The 15,460-nt window shown below is 36.9% G+C and overlaps 1 protein-coding gene across 1 annotated transcript in view; it reads left to right on the plus strand.

Moving 5' to 3' along the window:
• FAF1 (Fas (TNFRSF6) associated factor 1) overlaps positions 1-15,460 on the plus strand; it is a 334,517-nt gene that overhangs the window by 283,471 nt on the left and 35,586 nt on the right. Inside the window, exon 15 of the mRNA XM_012639350.1 lies at positions 11,847-12,062. Within this exon, the coding sequence (XP_012494804.1) occupies positions 11,847-12,062 (216 nt within the window). The remainder of the gene's footprint in view (positions 1-11,846; positions 12,063-15,460) is intronic.

Consider the following 15,460-nt stretch of genomic DNA (forward strand, 5'->3'; position numbering starts at 1 on the left):
TTAGGTGTAAATATACCCATCCCCACCTGCCCGACACCCAGTGAATGTTACTACTATATGTGCACATAAATGTTGATCAATTAATAACAATTTGATGGCAAGTACATACTGTGCTTGTTTTTCCGTTCATGTGATACTTCACTTAGTAGAATGGGCTCCAGCTCTATCCAGGATAATACAGGAGGTGCTAGGTCACCATTGTTTTTTGTGGCTGAGTAGAACTCCATGGTATACATATACCACATTTTATTAATCCACTCATATATTGATGGGCACTTGGGTTGTTTCCACATCCTTGCAATTGTGAATTGTGCTGCTATAAACATTCTAGTACAGATGTCTTTTTTGTAGAATATCTTTGTTCCTTTGGGTAGATGCCCAGTAATGGGATTGGTGCATCAAATGGTAATTCTACTTGTAGCTCTTTGAGGTATCTCCATATTAAAAGTAATATCTTTCCACAGAGGTTGTGCTAGTTTGCGGTCCCACCAGAAGTATATGAGTGTTCCTATCTCTCCACATCCACGTCAACATTTATTGTTTCAGGACTTTGTGATAAAGGCCATTCTCACTAGAGATGAGTGATATCTCATTGTAGTTTTGATTTGCATTTCCCTGATGATAGAGATGTTGAGCATTTTTTCACGTTTGTTGGCCATTTGTCTATCTTCTTTTGAAAAGTTTCTGTTCATGTCCGTTGCCCACTTTTTGATAGGGTTGTTTGATTTTTTTCATGCTGATTTTCTTCACTTCTATATAGAGTCTAGTTATCAGCCGTTTATCGATTGTGTAACATGTGAATATTTTCTCCCATTCTGTAGGTTGTCTGTTTGCTCTTATGATAGTTTTCTTGGCTGTGCAGAGCTTTTTAATTCGATCAGGTCCGATTTATTTATTTTTGTTGTTGCTGCGATTGCTTTTAAATTCTTTCCCTAGGCCAGTGTCTGTAAGAGTTTTTCCAACATTTTCTTCTAGAATTCTTACAGTTTCATGCCTTCGGTTTAAGTCTATTATCCATCGTGAGTTGATTTTTGTGAGAGGTGAAAGGTGTGGATCCTGTTTCAGTCTTCTACATGTGGCTATGCAGTTTTCCTGGCACCATTTATTGAATAAGGATTCTTTTCCCCAGTGTATGTTTTTGTCTGCTTTGTCAAAGATTAGATATGAGGATGATTTTATATCTGGGTTCTCAATTCTGTTCCATTGGTCTATGTCTCTGTTCTTGTGCCAGTACCATGCTGTTTTAATTAATATATCCTTGTAGTATAGCTTGAAGTCTGGTAAATTGATGCCTCCCAATTTGTTCTTTTTGCTTAAGATTGCTTTTGCTATACAGGGTCTTCTCTGGTCTCAGGTTACAAAATCAGTGTACAGAAATCAGTAGCATTCCTATACGCCAACAACAAACTGAGAACCAAATCAAAGACTCAATACCCTTCACAATAACAACAAGAAAATAAAATGCCTAAAAATATATTTAACTAAGGAGGTGAAAGACCTCTATATGGAGAACTACAAAACACTGAGGAAGGAAATAGCAGGGGACGTAAACAGGTGGAAAACCATACCATGCTCATGGGTTGGCAGAGTCAACATTGTTAAAATGTCTATACTACCCAAAGTGATCTACGGATTCAGTGCAATCCCTATTAAAATACCAACATCATTTTTTGCTGATCTAGAAAAAATAATTCTATGCTTTGTATTTTTAAATTCTTACATTTTCCTGGCAAAAGTAGAACCACAGGTTCTATCCAGTATTCATTCTGCTTATTACCCCACGTTGGAAAAATGAAGGTGGAACCATGAATTGGTTATGAAAGCAAAACTGCTTGTTATAATTTGTGTTTTTGTCTTATGTAAGTTGCTTTCATCAGGCAAAGCAATTTTAATGACCATAATGATAATCATCTCTGTCATCATCATCATCATCATCATCATCATCATCATCACTATGTATTAAGTAATATGTGCTAAACTCAGTAGTGATCACTTTATAGACATTAATTATCTTATTGAATTCTTACAATAATTCAATAATATAGGTACCAATATGTAAACATCTCCTTATTGTAATTATAGAGACCATAAATCCACAATTCCTTGGATAGTTACAATTTGAAGTATTCCACTGTTGTCCTCATGAACCATTAAAACAGACCAGAAATTCTACATTTATGTGGTCCAAATCACAACCTACATACTTTTCTTCATATCCAGAAGCAGCTTAAGTCATCTCTCTGAATTTTGATTTAGGAAATATGATCATTTGCCTTGCTGACTTTATCTAGGAGTGAGGTTATATTTGTAGTAATACTCTCTAGATGGATGATTGGTTGCCAGGAGCAAAGAGTGGCTACAGAATTGGGTCAGATCAATTGTTCCTATATGGGATCCATTCTACTCTGGTGATCTCATATAATATCATGATTTTAAATATCATCTATACATTTGACTCCCAATTTTATAGCTATAGCTCCTCCCTTTCCCTGAACTCTAGACTTGAATATCTAACTGCTGGCCCACCATCTCCTCTTAGATATCTAATATACATTACAAACTTAATATATCTAAAACTGAACAACTCATCTTACCTACCCCAGCCAAACCTGGTCTTTCTGCAGTCTTTCCCATCTTAATAAATGGAAAATCTTTCCAATTGTTTGAGCCAGAAACCTTGGAATTATCCTTGACTTCTCTCTTTCAAAATTTTTTTTTTTTTTTTTTGAGACATAGTCTCACTGTGTTGCCCGGGCTAGAGTGCCATGGCGTCATCCTGGCTCACAGCAACCTCAAACTCCTGGGCTCAAGCAATCCTTCTGCCTCAGCCTCCTGGGTAGCTGGGACTACAGGCATGTACCACCATGCCCAGCTAATTTTTTCTATGTATTTTTAGTTGTCCAATTAATTTCTTTCTATTTTTAGTAGAGACAGGGTCTCGCTCTTGCTCAGGGTGGTTTCGAACTCCTGAGCTCAAACAATCCGCCCGCCTCGGCCTCCCAGAGAGCTAGGATTACAGGCGTGAGCCACCGCGCCTGGCCCACATCCATATTTAATGAACAAATCCTGTTGGCTCTACTTTCAAAATATATGCAAAACTGAAATGCTTCTCATTAACTCTACCACTACCACCCTTATCTAAGCCACCATTATCTGTTATCTGGATTACTTTAATAGCCTCTCAACTTGATTATATTTCTCCATTTTTGCCTTTCCTATAGTCTTTTAACAAATCTTTTTTAAAATCACTTGTCAAATCATGTCACTTCAAAAACCTGCAATGGCTTCACATCTTAAAATACATGTTAAAATCTTAGAGTGATTCCAATCAAATCTCTGTAGGACTTTCTGTAGAAATTGACAAACTGATTGTAAAATTTGTATGAAAAAGCAATAGAACTGGCATAGTCAAAACAATTTTAAAAAAAGAAGAACAAAGCTGGAGGACTCACACTACCAGAGTTCAGGACTTATTGTAATCAAGACAATATGGTATTGGCAAAAAGATGGACCAATAGGTCAGTGGAATGCAATAAAGAGCCTAGAAGTAGGCCCACGCATACCCGGTCTATTGATTTTCAACAGAGGTGCAAAGGCAATTCACTGGAGAAAGGATAGTCTTTTCAACACATGATGCTACAATTGGATATTCATATGCAAAAAAAAAAATGATTAAACCCTTCAATTCATACCTTGCATCACAAGCAAAAGTTAACTCAAAATGGGTCATAGACCTAAATGTAAAATCTAAAACTATTGAAGTTCTAGAAGAAAACACAGGAGAAAATTTTCATCACCTTGGGTTAGGCAACGATTTATTAGATCTAACACCAAAAACACAATCCATAAAATAACAAACATTGAAATTAGAGTTCATCAAAATTAAGAACTTGGATTATTTGAAAGACACTGTTAAGAAATTGAAAAAACAGCCACATATCAGGAGAAAATCATGTATCTGTTGTCCAGAAAGCATAAAAAACTCTCAAAACTCAAGAAAATAACGCAAGTTTAAAAATGGACAAAATATTTAAACAGACACTTCACCAAAAAAGATATATAGAAGGCAAATTAGTACATGAAAATACGCTCAACATTCTTAGTCATTAAGGAAATGCAAATTAAAGCAATATATACACACCTTTTAGAATGGCTTTCTAAAAGAAAAAGGGACAATACTGGCAAAGATGAGGAGCAGCTGGAACTCGTACATTAATGCTGAGAATGCAAAATAGCACATCCACCTTGAAAATTAGCTTGGTACTTTCTTATAAAGTTTCAAATACATATACCCTATGACCCAGCAGTCACACTCCTAGGTATTTACTTATACAAGTGAAACGAAAGTAACAGTAAAGTTTGTGTTCACACAAAGCAGTTTATGATCACCCAAAAATGTGCAGAAAAATGTTTATAGCAGTGTTATTTGTAGCCACCAAAACCTGGAAACAACTGAAGTGTCCCTGAACTGGAAAAGGGATAATCAAATTGTAGTGTATCTGCATAATGGAATACTACTCAACAATAAATTGGAATAAATTAACTACTGATATGTTCAACAACATGGATAAGTCTCAAATACATTATGCTAAATGAAGGAAGCCATTTATATGACATCATGATTACATTTATTTAACATTCTGGAAAAGACAAAACTAGGGACAGAAAATAGGTGGTTAGGGGGAAGGGATAAATTTGTAGGGGTGGGGAGAGGTAATAGAACTGTTCCTTATCTTGACTGGTGATGGTAGTTATGCAAACGTATGCATTTGTCAAAATTCACAGAACTGATAGATTTTAGTGTGTATAAATTATACCTTAATTTTAAAATGGGAAAAAATTATTAACTGGCCTTCTCAAGGCCATATATGATCTAATCACCTCTTTCCTTTGCTTCCTAATTTCAACTTGTGTGCTTCTCCCCTTGCTCATTCTGCTCCAGATACATCGGCTGCCTTGCTATTCCTTAGTCAAGCTAGGCATCAGGGCCTTGGTATTTACTATAACTGCTCCTGCCTATGATATACTTCTACTTGATCTAAATATCCATGCAGATTCCTCTCTCCTTTAGGCCTTTGCTTCCTGAAGCTTACATTATTTAAAATTATACCCCTCCTTCCCTTCTACCAGCATTCCCTGCACTCCCTCCATAGCCCTCATCACTATGTGACAAACTATATACAGTCATGAGTCACTAAATGACGGGGATATGTTCTGAGAAATGCGTCATTAGCAATGTCGTCATTGTACAAACATCATAAAGTTTGCTTACACAAACCTAGATGGTATGGCCTACTAATACACCTAGGGTATGTGGTATAGTCTGTTGCTCCTAGGCTACAACCCTGGACAGCCTGTTAGCCTGTTACTGTACCGAATACTGTAGGCAGTTGTAACACACTGGCAAGTATTTGTTCATCTAAACATATCTAAACATAGAAAAGGTGCCGTAAAAATATGGTATAAAAGATAAAAAATAGTATACTTGTATAGGGCACTTAACCATGAATGGAGCTTTCAGGACTGGAAGTTGTTCTGGGCGAGTCAGTGAGTAAGTGGTGAGTGAATATGAAATCCTAGGACATTATTGTACACTACTGTAGACTTTATAAACACTGTACACTTTGGCTACATTAAATTTACCAAAAATTTTGTCTTTTTTCAATAATAATTTTAGCTTACTGTAACATTTTTGCTTTATAAACTTTTAACTTATTTTAACTTTTTAATTCTTTTGTAATAACACTTAGCTTAAAACACACATTGTATAGCTATACAATTTTTTTTCTTTATACATTTATTCTATAAGCTTTTTTCTATTTTTAAAAGGTTTTTTTTTTTCACTTTTAAACTTTTTTGTTAAAAAAATACACACATTAGCCTAGGCCTATACTGGGTCAGTATATCACTGTCTTCCACCTCTAATCTTGTTCCACTAGAAGGTCTTCAGCAGCAGTAACACATATGGAGCTGTCATCTCCTATGATAACAATGTTGCCCTTTAGAATACCTCCTAAATAGCCTGCCTGAGGCTGTTTTACAGTTTTTGTTTTGTTTTATTTTATTTTATTTTATTCTATTTTTATTTTTGAGACAGGGTCTCAATCTGTTGCCTGGGCTAGAATGCAGTGCTGTCATCATTGCTCACTGTAGCCTCAAACTCCCAGGCTCAGGCAGTCCCCCTCTAGCCTCTCTAGTAGGTGAGAATATAGGCATGCACCACCACACCCAGCTAATTTTTGTATTGTTTGTAGAGACGGGAGGTCTCACTATGTTGCTGAGGCTGGTCTCGAACTCCTGACCTCAAGTGGTCCTCCCCCCTCAGCCTACCCAAAGTTCTGGGATTACAGGCATGAGCCACCATGCCAGGCCTGCAGTTAATTTTTTGTAAGTAGAAGAAATACACTCTAAAATAACAATTAAAAGTATAGTACAGTAAATACTAGGCAATAGGAATTTTTCAGCTCCATTATAATCTTACAGGAACACTGTGGTGTATGCAGTCCAGCATTGATCAAAACATCCTTATGTGGCATATGACTTTATTTTCCTATGTGTGTCTTTGATGTCTTTATCCCCACCCTACTAGAATGTAGGCTCCATTTAGGTAGAACTTTTTATCTACTTTGTTGACTGCTGCTGTCCCATCATTTAGAACAATGCCTGACACATACAAGGTATTTAGTAAGAATTCATGGAATTAATGAATGTTAGCTATAGCCTATTTTACACTATGCTTCAGCCAGCTAAAAACTGTTATTTGGTACATACTCATAGAACCCTAAAGGATATTGTGTGTGTGCATGTATTTATACATCTATGTGTGTGTGTGTAAGTAAATTAAGCTGATCTTTGATTTGTATTATAAGAGATTGGCATAAGTGTATATTATTCTTTCTGCTTAAAAATGTAATTGTGTCGAAACAGTCTTGTGTCTCTTTTCAATGCCTAATTTCACTTCAAAACATGTCCCCACTTCTCATCCTCATATATGAATGCTTTAAATATTCAGATATTTTTAGTAAGAAAAAGTCCAAAATCAGTTCATATTTCTAACTTATGCCAGGTTTCCTTGTTTTATTACAAATCTAAAATAATGCAAATAAAAAACTCTGTTTGTTGAGGAAACCAAATTGAAGTTTAACAATGGTGTTTACTATGACTGCTGTTTGAATGTAGGTGTCCTTTATGTTATTGTTTTACAGCCATGTTTGCTTACATGAGGCCCTTGCTCCTAGCCAGTATATTTGAAACTGAACTACTGATGTATTTTTGTTCTTTTTGCCAGTAAAACTGTTGCGTGTTCAGATCCCAAGGTTACTGACTTACCTAATATCTCTTTATTGTTTTCCACATTGTTCCACTGGTGTGGGATATCTGAGGTCTGTTTTCCTTCTGGGGGAAAGCCCTGGAGACTGTGTACATTGAGGAGCAGACATTGTCTGTACAATGAATGGAGTAATGAGCTACTGTTGTTTATTCTTCTATAGTATAATTGGTTGAGTTCAGACAATGATGTAGCATCTGTTGTTATACCCTGCAGGGAAATGTCAAAATAGAAAGCAAGCAGACAGGTGGATTAAAGGGAGAGCAGGAGAGGAAACCAGGAAATATCACATTAAGTTCTGATTTAAAATAGGTGCAAAAGAGTAATCATAACAATAATGGTAACACCACCAACCGTCATCTGTTGATCACGGTGTTACATATAACATGAGGATCAGTGCTAGGCACTTATCATTAATTGAGTGCTGACCATGTGTCAACACTTCCTAAGTGTTTTAAAACATTTTACATAAGGACCTTATGAGGAACATGTATTATTAGCCCTATTTTTGTTTGTTTGGTTTTTTTTTTTAGATTTTTATTATTACTGTTGTTTTTTTAATTGAGACAGGTTCTAACCCAGATTGGTACACACCACCACACCAGTCTTTTTCTTTTTTTTGTTAACACGGGGTCTCGCCATGTTGTTCAGACTAGTCCCAAACTCCTGGCCGCAAGCAATCCTCCTGCCTAGGTCTGCCAAAGTGCTGGGATTACAGGCATGAGCCACCTTCCCAGCCTTTATTCCTTATATAAGGAAACTGAAGTTCACAAAGACTGTCATATTGCCTTATTGCCAGGATTTGAACCTATGTCTGTCGTACCCCAAAACCTATGTTCCTAGCCATAACACTGCATTTAATTGAAGTTTTTAAACTGCGCTATTAGAAGTTAAGATAATGATTAACTTTCAGAGGAGGCAGTTCCCTGGAAGGGGCATGCTTCTGAGATACTTATTCAGGGTGCTAGTTATACAAGCATACTAACTTTCTGAATACTATCAAGTTGTACACTTAAGATTTATGCACTCTTTCGTATGTAAGTTATACTTTAATAAAAACTTCAAACCAGTTGCAAAATACGTGACTTTGAACAAAAAGATAAAGCTTTGATTCAAATTTTGTAAAAAGTTTAAAATATATACTTCTAAAAATATGCATGAAAAATTAATTATATTTTCTGATTACTGAGGTGATAAAAAAGTTTTGGAAATAGTAATGGTATAACATTGTGAAAGTGCTTAATGCCACTGAATTGTACACTTAAAAATGGTTAAAATAGTTTAAAATTTAATGGACATAAACACCCAAATAATGGCAATGGCTATCTCTTGATGGAGAAGCCACAAATTACTTTTAATGTTTTTCTTATTTAATCTATTTTTGCAATGAGTTTATATTACTTTTATAATCAGGAAAAATGTTTTTAAATCTCAAAGGTATGGTTTTAAAGAACCACCAATGTTATTGAGAAATAAATGATCCCATTAATAATTTGGAAAATGTATATCACTCTTATCCACAGAAATTTACACCTATAAGCAAGTCATAGTTTGCTCTTAGCAGTGGTCCCCAATCTTTTTGGCACTAGGGACCGGTTTCATGGAAGACAGTTTTTCCACAGGTGGAGGGAGGCAGGGCTCAGGCGTTGATGCAAGTTATGGGGAGCGGCTGTAAATACAGATGAAGCTTCATTCCCTTGCCAGTCACTCACTTACCTCCTGATGTAGGGCACGCCCCCCCTTCCCTAAGTTTCATGGAAGTCAGTTTTTCCATGGACAGGGGAGGGGAGTATGGGGGGTGGCAGGGGCAGTGGAGCTCTGGGACTCTGCCATGGACTGGGGGTTGAGGACTGCAGCCTTAAGGGACATATATGTGGAAAATTAATCTGAACAATTGATGCTAGAAGGAGTCAGATCTCAGAGGAAGGAGAGTCAAGATGTTTAGTTTGTGGTTACTAGAAGTAGAGGCCATGATATTCAGATTCTTTTAGCATTTATTAAACAGCTACTATGTGCCTATAACCATACTAAACACTTTCACATGCATTATTTCATTTAGCATGCATTATCTCATTTCATTAGCATGTTAGTTTATTCCTTCCCTTACCATACATATTGAGCATCTACTTTGTACTATGCACAATACTTGGAATAAGAAATAAGACATGCTCCCACGCGCTTACGGAGCTTGGAGGCTAATGAGAAAGCCAGACGTTAAACAGATAACTGTAGTACAGTATAGTGAATCTTATAATAGACATGTTATTATACAACTAGCATTTAATTTTGATATACACAGGTTCATCCATTCATTGGGTTATTAATAGATGATAGTGTTACTAAAATATTTTAATATTTGGAAATATTCAGCTGAAACTCATTGCTAACTCAGAACACCAATATTATTAATAGATAAACTTCCACTCACACTATCAGAAAAGAAGACGAAAGTAACTAGTTTCACTTCCTATTCTTCTGATTTTTGAACTATATTTCTTATGTCACCATTTCTGGGTATTAGTTTCCCCACATAAAAAATGAGAGTTGGCTGGGTGCAGTGGCTCACACCTCAGTAATCCCAGCACTTTGGGAGGCTGATGCGGGACGATCCGTTGAGCCCAGGAGTTCGAGACCAGCCTGGGCAACATAGTGAGACTCCATCTTCACACACACACACAATTTTTTTAAGTGAGAGTGTAGGACTATTTGGCCAATGCAACTCCTTCCAGGTCTGATATTATATGTAGCTCTTTTTCTTCATTATACAAATAATAAAGGCAACCATCACTGAAGCCTATTATGTGTCTGACACCACACTGTGAACTTTACATATGTTATGTGGGTAAGTCCCATCTCTATAATCCCCTGTAAGGTAGGTGGTTATCCAGTACCTCCAAAAGGAAAATGACCTCAGAGTCATAAAAGAGACTAGCTTTCCCTACACACTACAGAAATTTTGAATGACTTCTTGAAAATACTTTAATGTTAGGACCAACCACATTCCCCTGAATGATACAGAAATTGACTAATTTCTTATCCATACTCATGTCTGAGCAAACTTTGTTTTTCTGTTTGTTATTTTAAACATATTTTTAAACAGATAATACATTTACATAAGTCAAAAGTCAAAAATATAATGAGACATACACAGAAAACACTCTCTGTCACCTTTTTCAGCCTGTTTCCTCTACCCTCTGTATTTATTCATTTCTTTTTGTTTATCTAAGTTTGTTGATTTCCTCCAAAGAACCAGCTTATTTATTGGTTGACTAGTTATATTTTTCTTTTTTTCTAACTCATTCCTTTATGCTTCTAGCTTTGATAATTAATTATTTTGTTCTCAGCATTCTTTCCACTTGTTTTATTGTATTTTTCTCTAGCTTTTTAAGTCCAATTCTTAATTCGCTTATTTTTATTCTTTCATTTTTAGTGATATAAGAATTTTAAGGTTATGAATTTCCTCTGAGCATAAGCACTGCTTTAGATGAATCCCATAGATTCTAAGATGAAGTATTTCTCAAGGTGCTAGGGACAAAAAAGATTTTAGTGGATTTCTGCCATAGATTCCAGCATGGGTAGGGACCTCAGAGACCCTCTAACCTCCTTCCAGTGGAATGTCACAAATATGAAACAATGTAATACTGAAACCTGGATTCAAGCCCAACTCTATCCATAAGATCTCCCAACAGTTTACTCTACCTGTTTGAATCTATATTTTCATCTGTAAAATGAAGGGTTTGGTCCATCTGTAGATATAGAAATCAGTCATTCTGAGACTTGGCCAAATCCCATAGCAAGTTAGTGGCAAAGCTGGAATTAGGACTGTGGTCTCCTGCTTCCAGTAAACCTGATATTTAGATTTCTTTCCATTTCATTTTTTTTAAGTTTTCTTTTATTGTGGCAACAAATATATACAGAAATTTGCCATTTTTAAGTGTATAATTCAGTGCCATTAATTACATTCAGAATATTGTCCAACCATTACCACTATTTCCAAAATTTTTCATCACCCCCCTAACAGAATCTTTCCATTCCATTTTGACATTAACACATTATCCGGTATTCTACAAACTCTTCAGTTGCTTCTACTTGAGAAATTTTTCTCAAATATTATAAATGTTTATGTATGTGTGTATCTTTCGTGAATGCATCTAATAGCTTTAATTCATACCCTAGGAAGGCATCAACTGGGTATTTGATACCTACTTCCTTGGTCACAAGTATCTGAGCCCTTCAGTTTAAAAAAGAAAAAAAGCCCTTCTTTTCTACGTAGTTACCTTTCGATTTAATAATGTGCATCATCAAGGTGGGATTTATTTTAATTAATTGCCTATTGGGCTAATATTAAGAAAATGAAAAATACATGACTCTATTGTTCAGGTGTTAGGCTTGGTTAATAAATGGGGCAGTGACTTTTCAATGAGTTTCTAGAAAGCAACAGTCTTTTCTAATCTTTCCTTCCCCCACTCTACAGTCCCATCCATCTCACATTTTAACACCTAGTTTTTGTTCTTCTTAGGCCATCCGGCTCTCCTTAGAGCAAGCCCTGCCTCCAGAGCCAAAGGAAGAAAATGCTGAGCCCGTGAGCAAACTGCGGATCCGGACCCCCAGTGGCGAGTTCCTGGAGCGCCGTTTCCTGGCCAGCAATAAGCTCCAGATTGTCTTTGATTTTGTAGCTTCCAAAGGATTTCCATGGGATGAGTTCAAGTTACTGAGCACCTTTCCTAGGAGAGACGTAAGTTCCCATGCCTATCTTGGGAAGTGTGTCCAGATGGGAGATAGCCCATCATTAGAGCTGAACAAAGAAGTCCAAGAAAAGTCCCATGGTACAGGGTACTACAAGACACCCAGAAGTCCTTCTTTGTTTTTCATATCATTCTCTCCTCAGCTTTTGGAGAAGGTATGGCTTCCTAGGCCAGCAGACATGTGCCCAGTAGTCTGTGTAAGAAATTAGGTACTAGGTCTTCCTTCCTAGCTGTTTCCCCTATTCTAGCATTCACACAGGCTTTCCTGAGGTCTCATCCCCGTATACCTCAGAGTATACTTGAGAATTGTGTGCTCGACAGCTTAGCAGTTAGAGATCGAGGTCAACCATTACAGGTTTACTAAAAATGAGTCATGTTAAACAAAGAATATTTTGTGATTTGATAGTCTTACTAGCCTGGGAAGCCAGGGAGGGTGACCTGTATTCACTGTGTACTTGTATTTCAGCATGGTATTTGATGGTATTCTGGGGCAAAGCAGAAAGATACAGATCTATAGTTAGGTGGATTCATTGCTGATTAAATGGTTGTGTTCAGAAAATGTTGACTGCCATCTCCATGTAGGGAACCTAGAGGCTCTGTATTTAATCCTTTATTACTCATCATATTTATTGGCAACCTAAATGCAGACTTTAACAGATTTATGGATTATGAAAAATAAGATTCAAGAAAACCTTAAAATACTGAAACTGCAGACAAAAATGAAGCTGCTGAAATCTTACAGAAATATGTAGAAATAGATTCCTTTAGCAAAAGTTATTGTTAAATGAAGCTGAATATATATTAATAATGTGTTGTGGCTGCCAACAAAAAAGTTAACTGCATTTTTAGAGGTATAATCCCAACAAGAAAATAACTTAATGGTCCTGCACTAAGATAAGCCTGAAGAAATAGGAGCATGTCTAGAACAGGGCTAGTAGGAAGGTGAGGGAACTAGAAATCATTTGAGGAACATTACCTCTAGAGAAAGAAAGGCCATAGAAGACATGATTATTATCATCAGCTACATGTAGCTTTCTGGATTCTTGAGTACAGCTTTTTGACTGAATCCAAATTTTACAGAACACATCCTTTTAATAAAGGAATCTGTAGGGCCACAAGTTGCCTTGAGGCCTCAGGTTTCCCACCCCTGTGTGGCCCACCCAGATTCCAGGCCTAAACCCAGAAAGCCCACCCAGGACTCTTTAGGCCTCCTAGAGCCAGGGGTGGTGTGAGAGTTAATGGCCCTTCATCCTTCTCTGAATTCTCTTTCAAGTCAAATGACTAGTGTTTTTGCAAGGCTATTCTGTAACAGCCATCTGTGTCTGCAAGGATTAGGATCTAATTTGTAAAAGTCATCTTAAATTACAGCCAAACCAAAGACTGCTAAAAAGCACATCTTAAGACCTTGCCTCTTTAATAACAAATAATATAAGACTCTGGTAGTCTTATTGTGTCTCCAGCCTTTTCTCCACAAAGCAGAGACTGGTTTCTCACCAGAGGACCTGTTAAATGTTCTTCTGTACCTCCATCTCCCCACAACCAAAACAATACTTTATGTTAAGATTTCTCAGCTGTCCAATGATTTACTAAATGTCCGCTGGGTATACTTCACTGAACTGAGCACTATGGGACAACCAAAATAGCAGCAAACATAGGACTTCCCCAGAAAAGCTATTTGTTAAGTTGTAGGAGCATTGAGTTATTTGGTTTGGTTTTGTTTTCTTTTTCTTTTTTTCTGTTTTTCTAATAACAGTTACCAAGAGAAGGGGTAGTATTTATTTGGTCATTAATTTCTACCTCTTGGACATGTTAAAGCCATATGAACATCAGTGGCCCATATGCCTTACTCGGGTGTTGCCCATGAATGAACTAGTTGAGTCCCAAAAACTGAGTAATGACACTGACCCCACTACTACTCCTATATTCTGACTCCTGCCTCGGAGTCAGAATAAGGAACTGCTGCCCTCTGGGCCTACAGTGGCCCAGACACAAGCCTTTCTCAGAAAAGCTGATTGTCACTTATGCTATTTGGTATGAGGTTGTCAATATCCCCAACCTTCCTTTCCTGTGCCACTTCCTTATCTTCCCTTTCTCTCCTCCTTTCTCTCCCAACCCTCTCCTTTCTAATCCTATTTTTCCCTTTTTATCCGTTCCCCCTTCTTTCCACTCTTCCCTCCTCCATATTTATCTCACAACTCTTCTTCCTGCCTCCTCTGTTTTCCTTTTTTGCCTACTAGTATCCATGTCACTCAGAAGAGCTCTACCTACAAATGGAAAGTGAGGTCTTTCAATTCATAAAATGACTGGAGAGCATTAGAAAAGGAGGATGAGGAACGGCAGGTGAGCACCAGGGACTGATGGCCCATGTGCCTTGTCACTGATGCAATCACACAGCCCCTGTTTTTGCCTCAAGAGCATGTCTTCCTCCAGATCTGTGGATGTGAACCCCTAAAACAAATAGGCATTCAGGAATAAACTGTATTCTGAAATTTTGTATTCTAAAATAATGAATGAATTTATATTTTCCTCCAGAATTCTAGGGTTTTTTCCTCTATAACTGTATAACTGTAACTCATAATCTTTTTTGTTTCTCTCTCTAAGGCTTAAAGGAATAGGAGAATGAGTATAAACATGCCCCAGCAGAGTTTTCCCCAGAGTAGGGCTTCAGTAAAAGTTTGTTTAAATGTACTGGGGAAAAAGGCTTTCGTATTTAGAGTATACAAATTCCTTCTTCTGTCACCCATCCACTTTGATTATGCTAAGCACCAAGCTAAGCACTGGGAACATAGTGTTTAAAAAAAAACAATGACATAGTTCTTACCCTTGTAGAATTTACAGTCTGTATCCAGAAGCTACAGCTGGATGAAATTTGACTTCATTGATAACACAAGGATATCCTATTTGCTACCATAAAAAAATACAAACAGTTTAATTTTCATTTCATTCATTCAATACAAGTTGCTGTATTTGTTCCTTCATATAACAAAACATTTCCTGAGCAGCCACTTTGTGCCAGCCTCCATACCAGATTCTGATGATACAGAAATAAAAGAAACTGTTATCAACCTTGAAGAGTTCACATTCTAGTGAAAACACACATCTAAAGCAAATCACATTGCAAATTGTACCCACTGTTAGAAGGAAAGTAATTGCAGCCTGTAATGATAAGGAAAGGCATTCCAAAGGAAATAAATTTGACCTGAGCCTTGCACAGAGAGATGTTCAGTGAGTGGAAGCAGAATAGCATAGTTAGAAGTTAAAGTGTCAGTGGTAGTTAGATTTGCATCTGAATCCCACTCCATCACATTGGACGTTGGGCAACTTACCTGACCCTGCTGAACTTTCATTTCTTCATCTTTGAAAGAAAATAGTAATGTCTGTCTGAGAG

The sequence above is a fragment of the Propithecus coquereli genome, unplaced genomic scaffold (assembly GCF_000956105.1).
Source record: "Propithecus coquereli isolate 6110/MARCELLA unplaced genomic scaffold, Pcoq_1.0 Scaffold14, whole genome shotgun sequence".
NCBI lineage: Eukaryota > Metazoa > Chordata > Mammalia > Primates > Indriidae > Propithecus > Propithecus coquereli.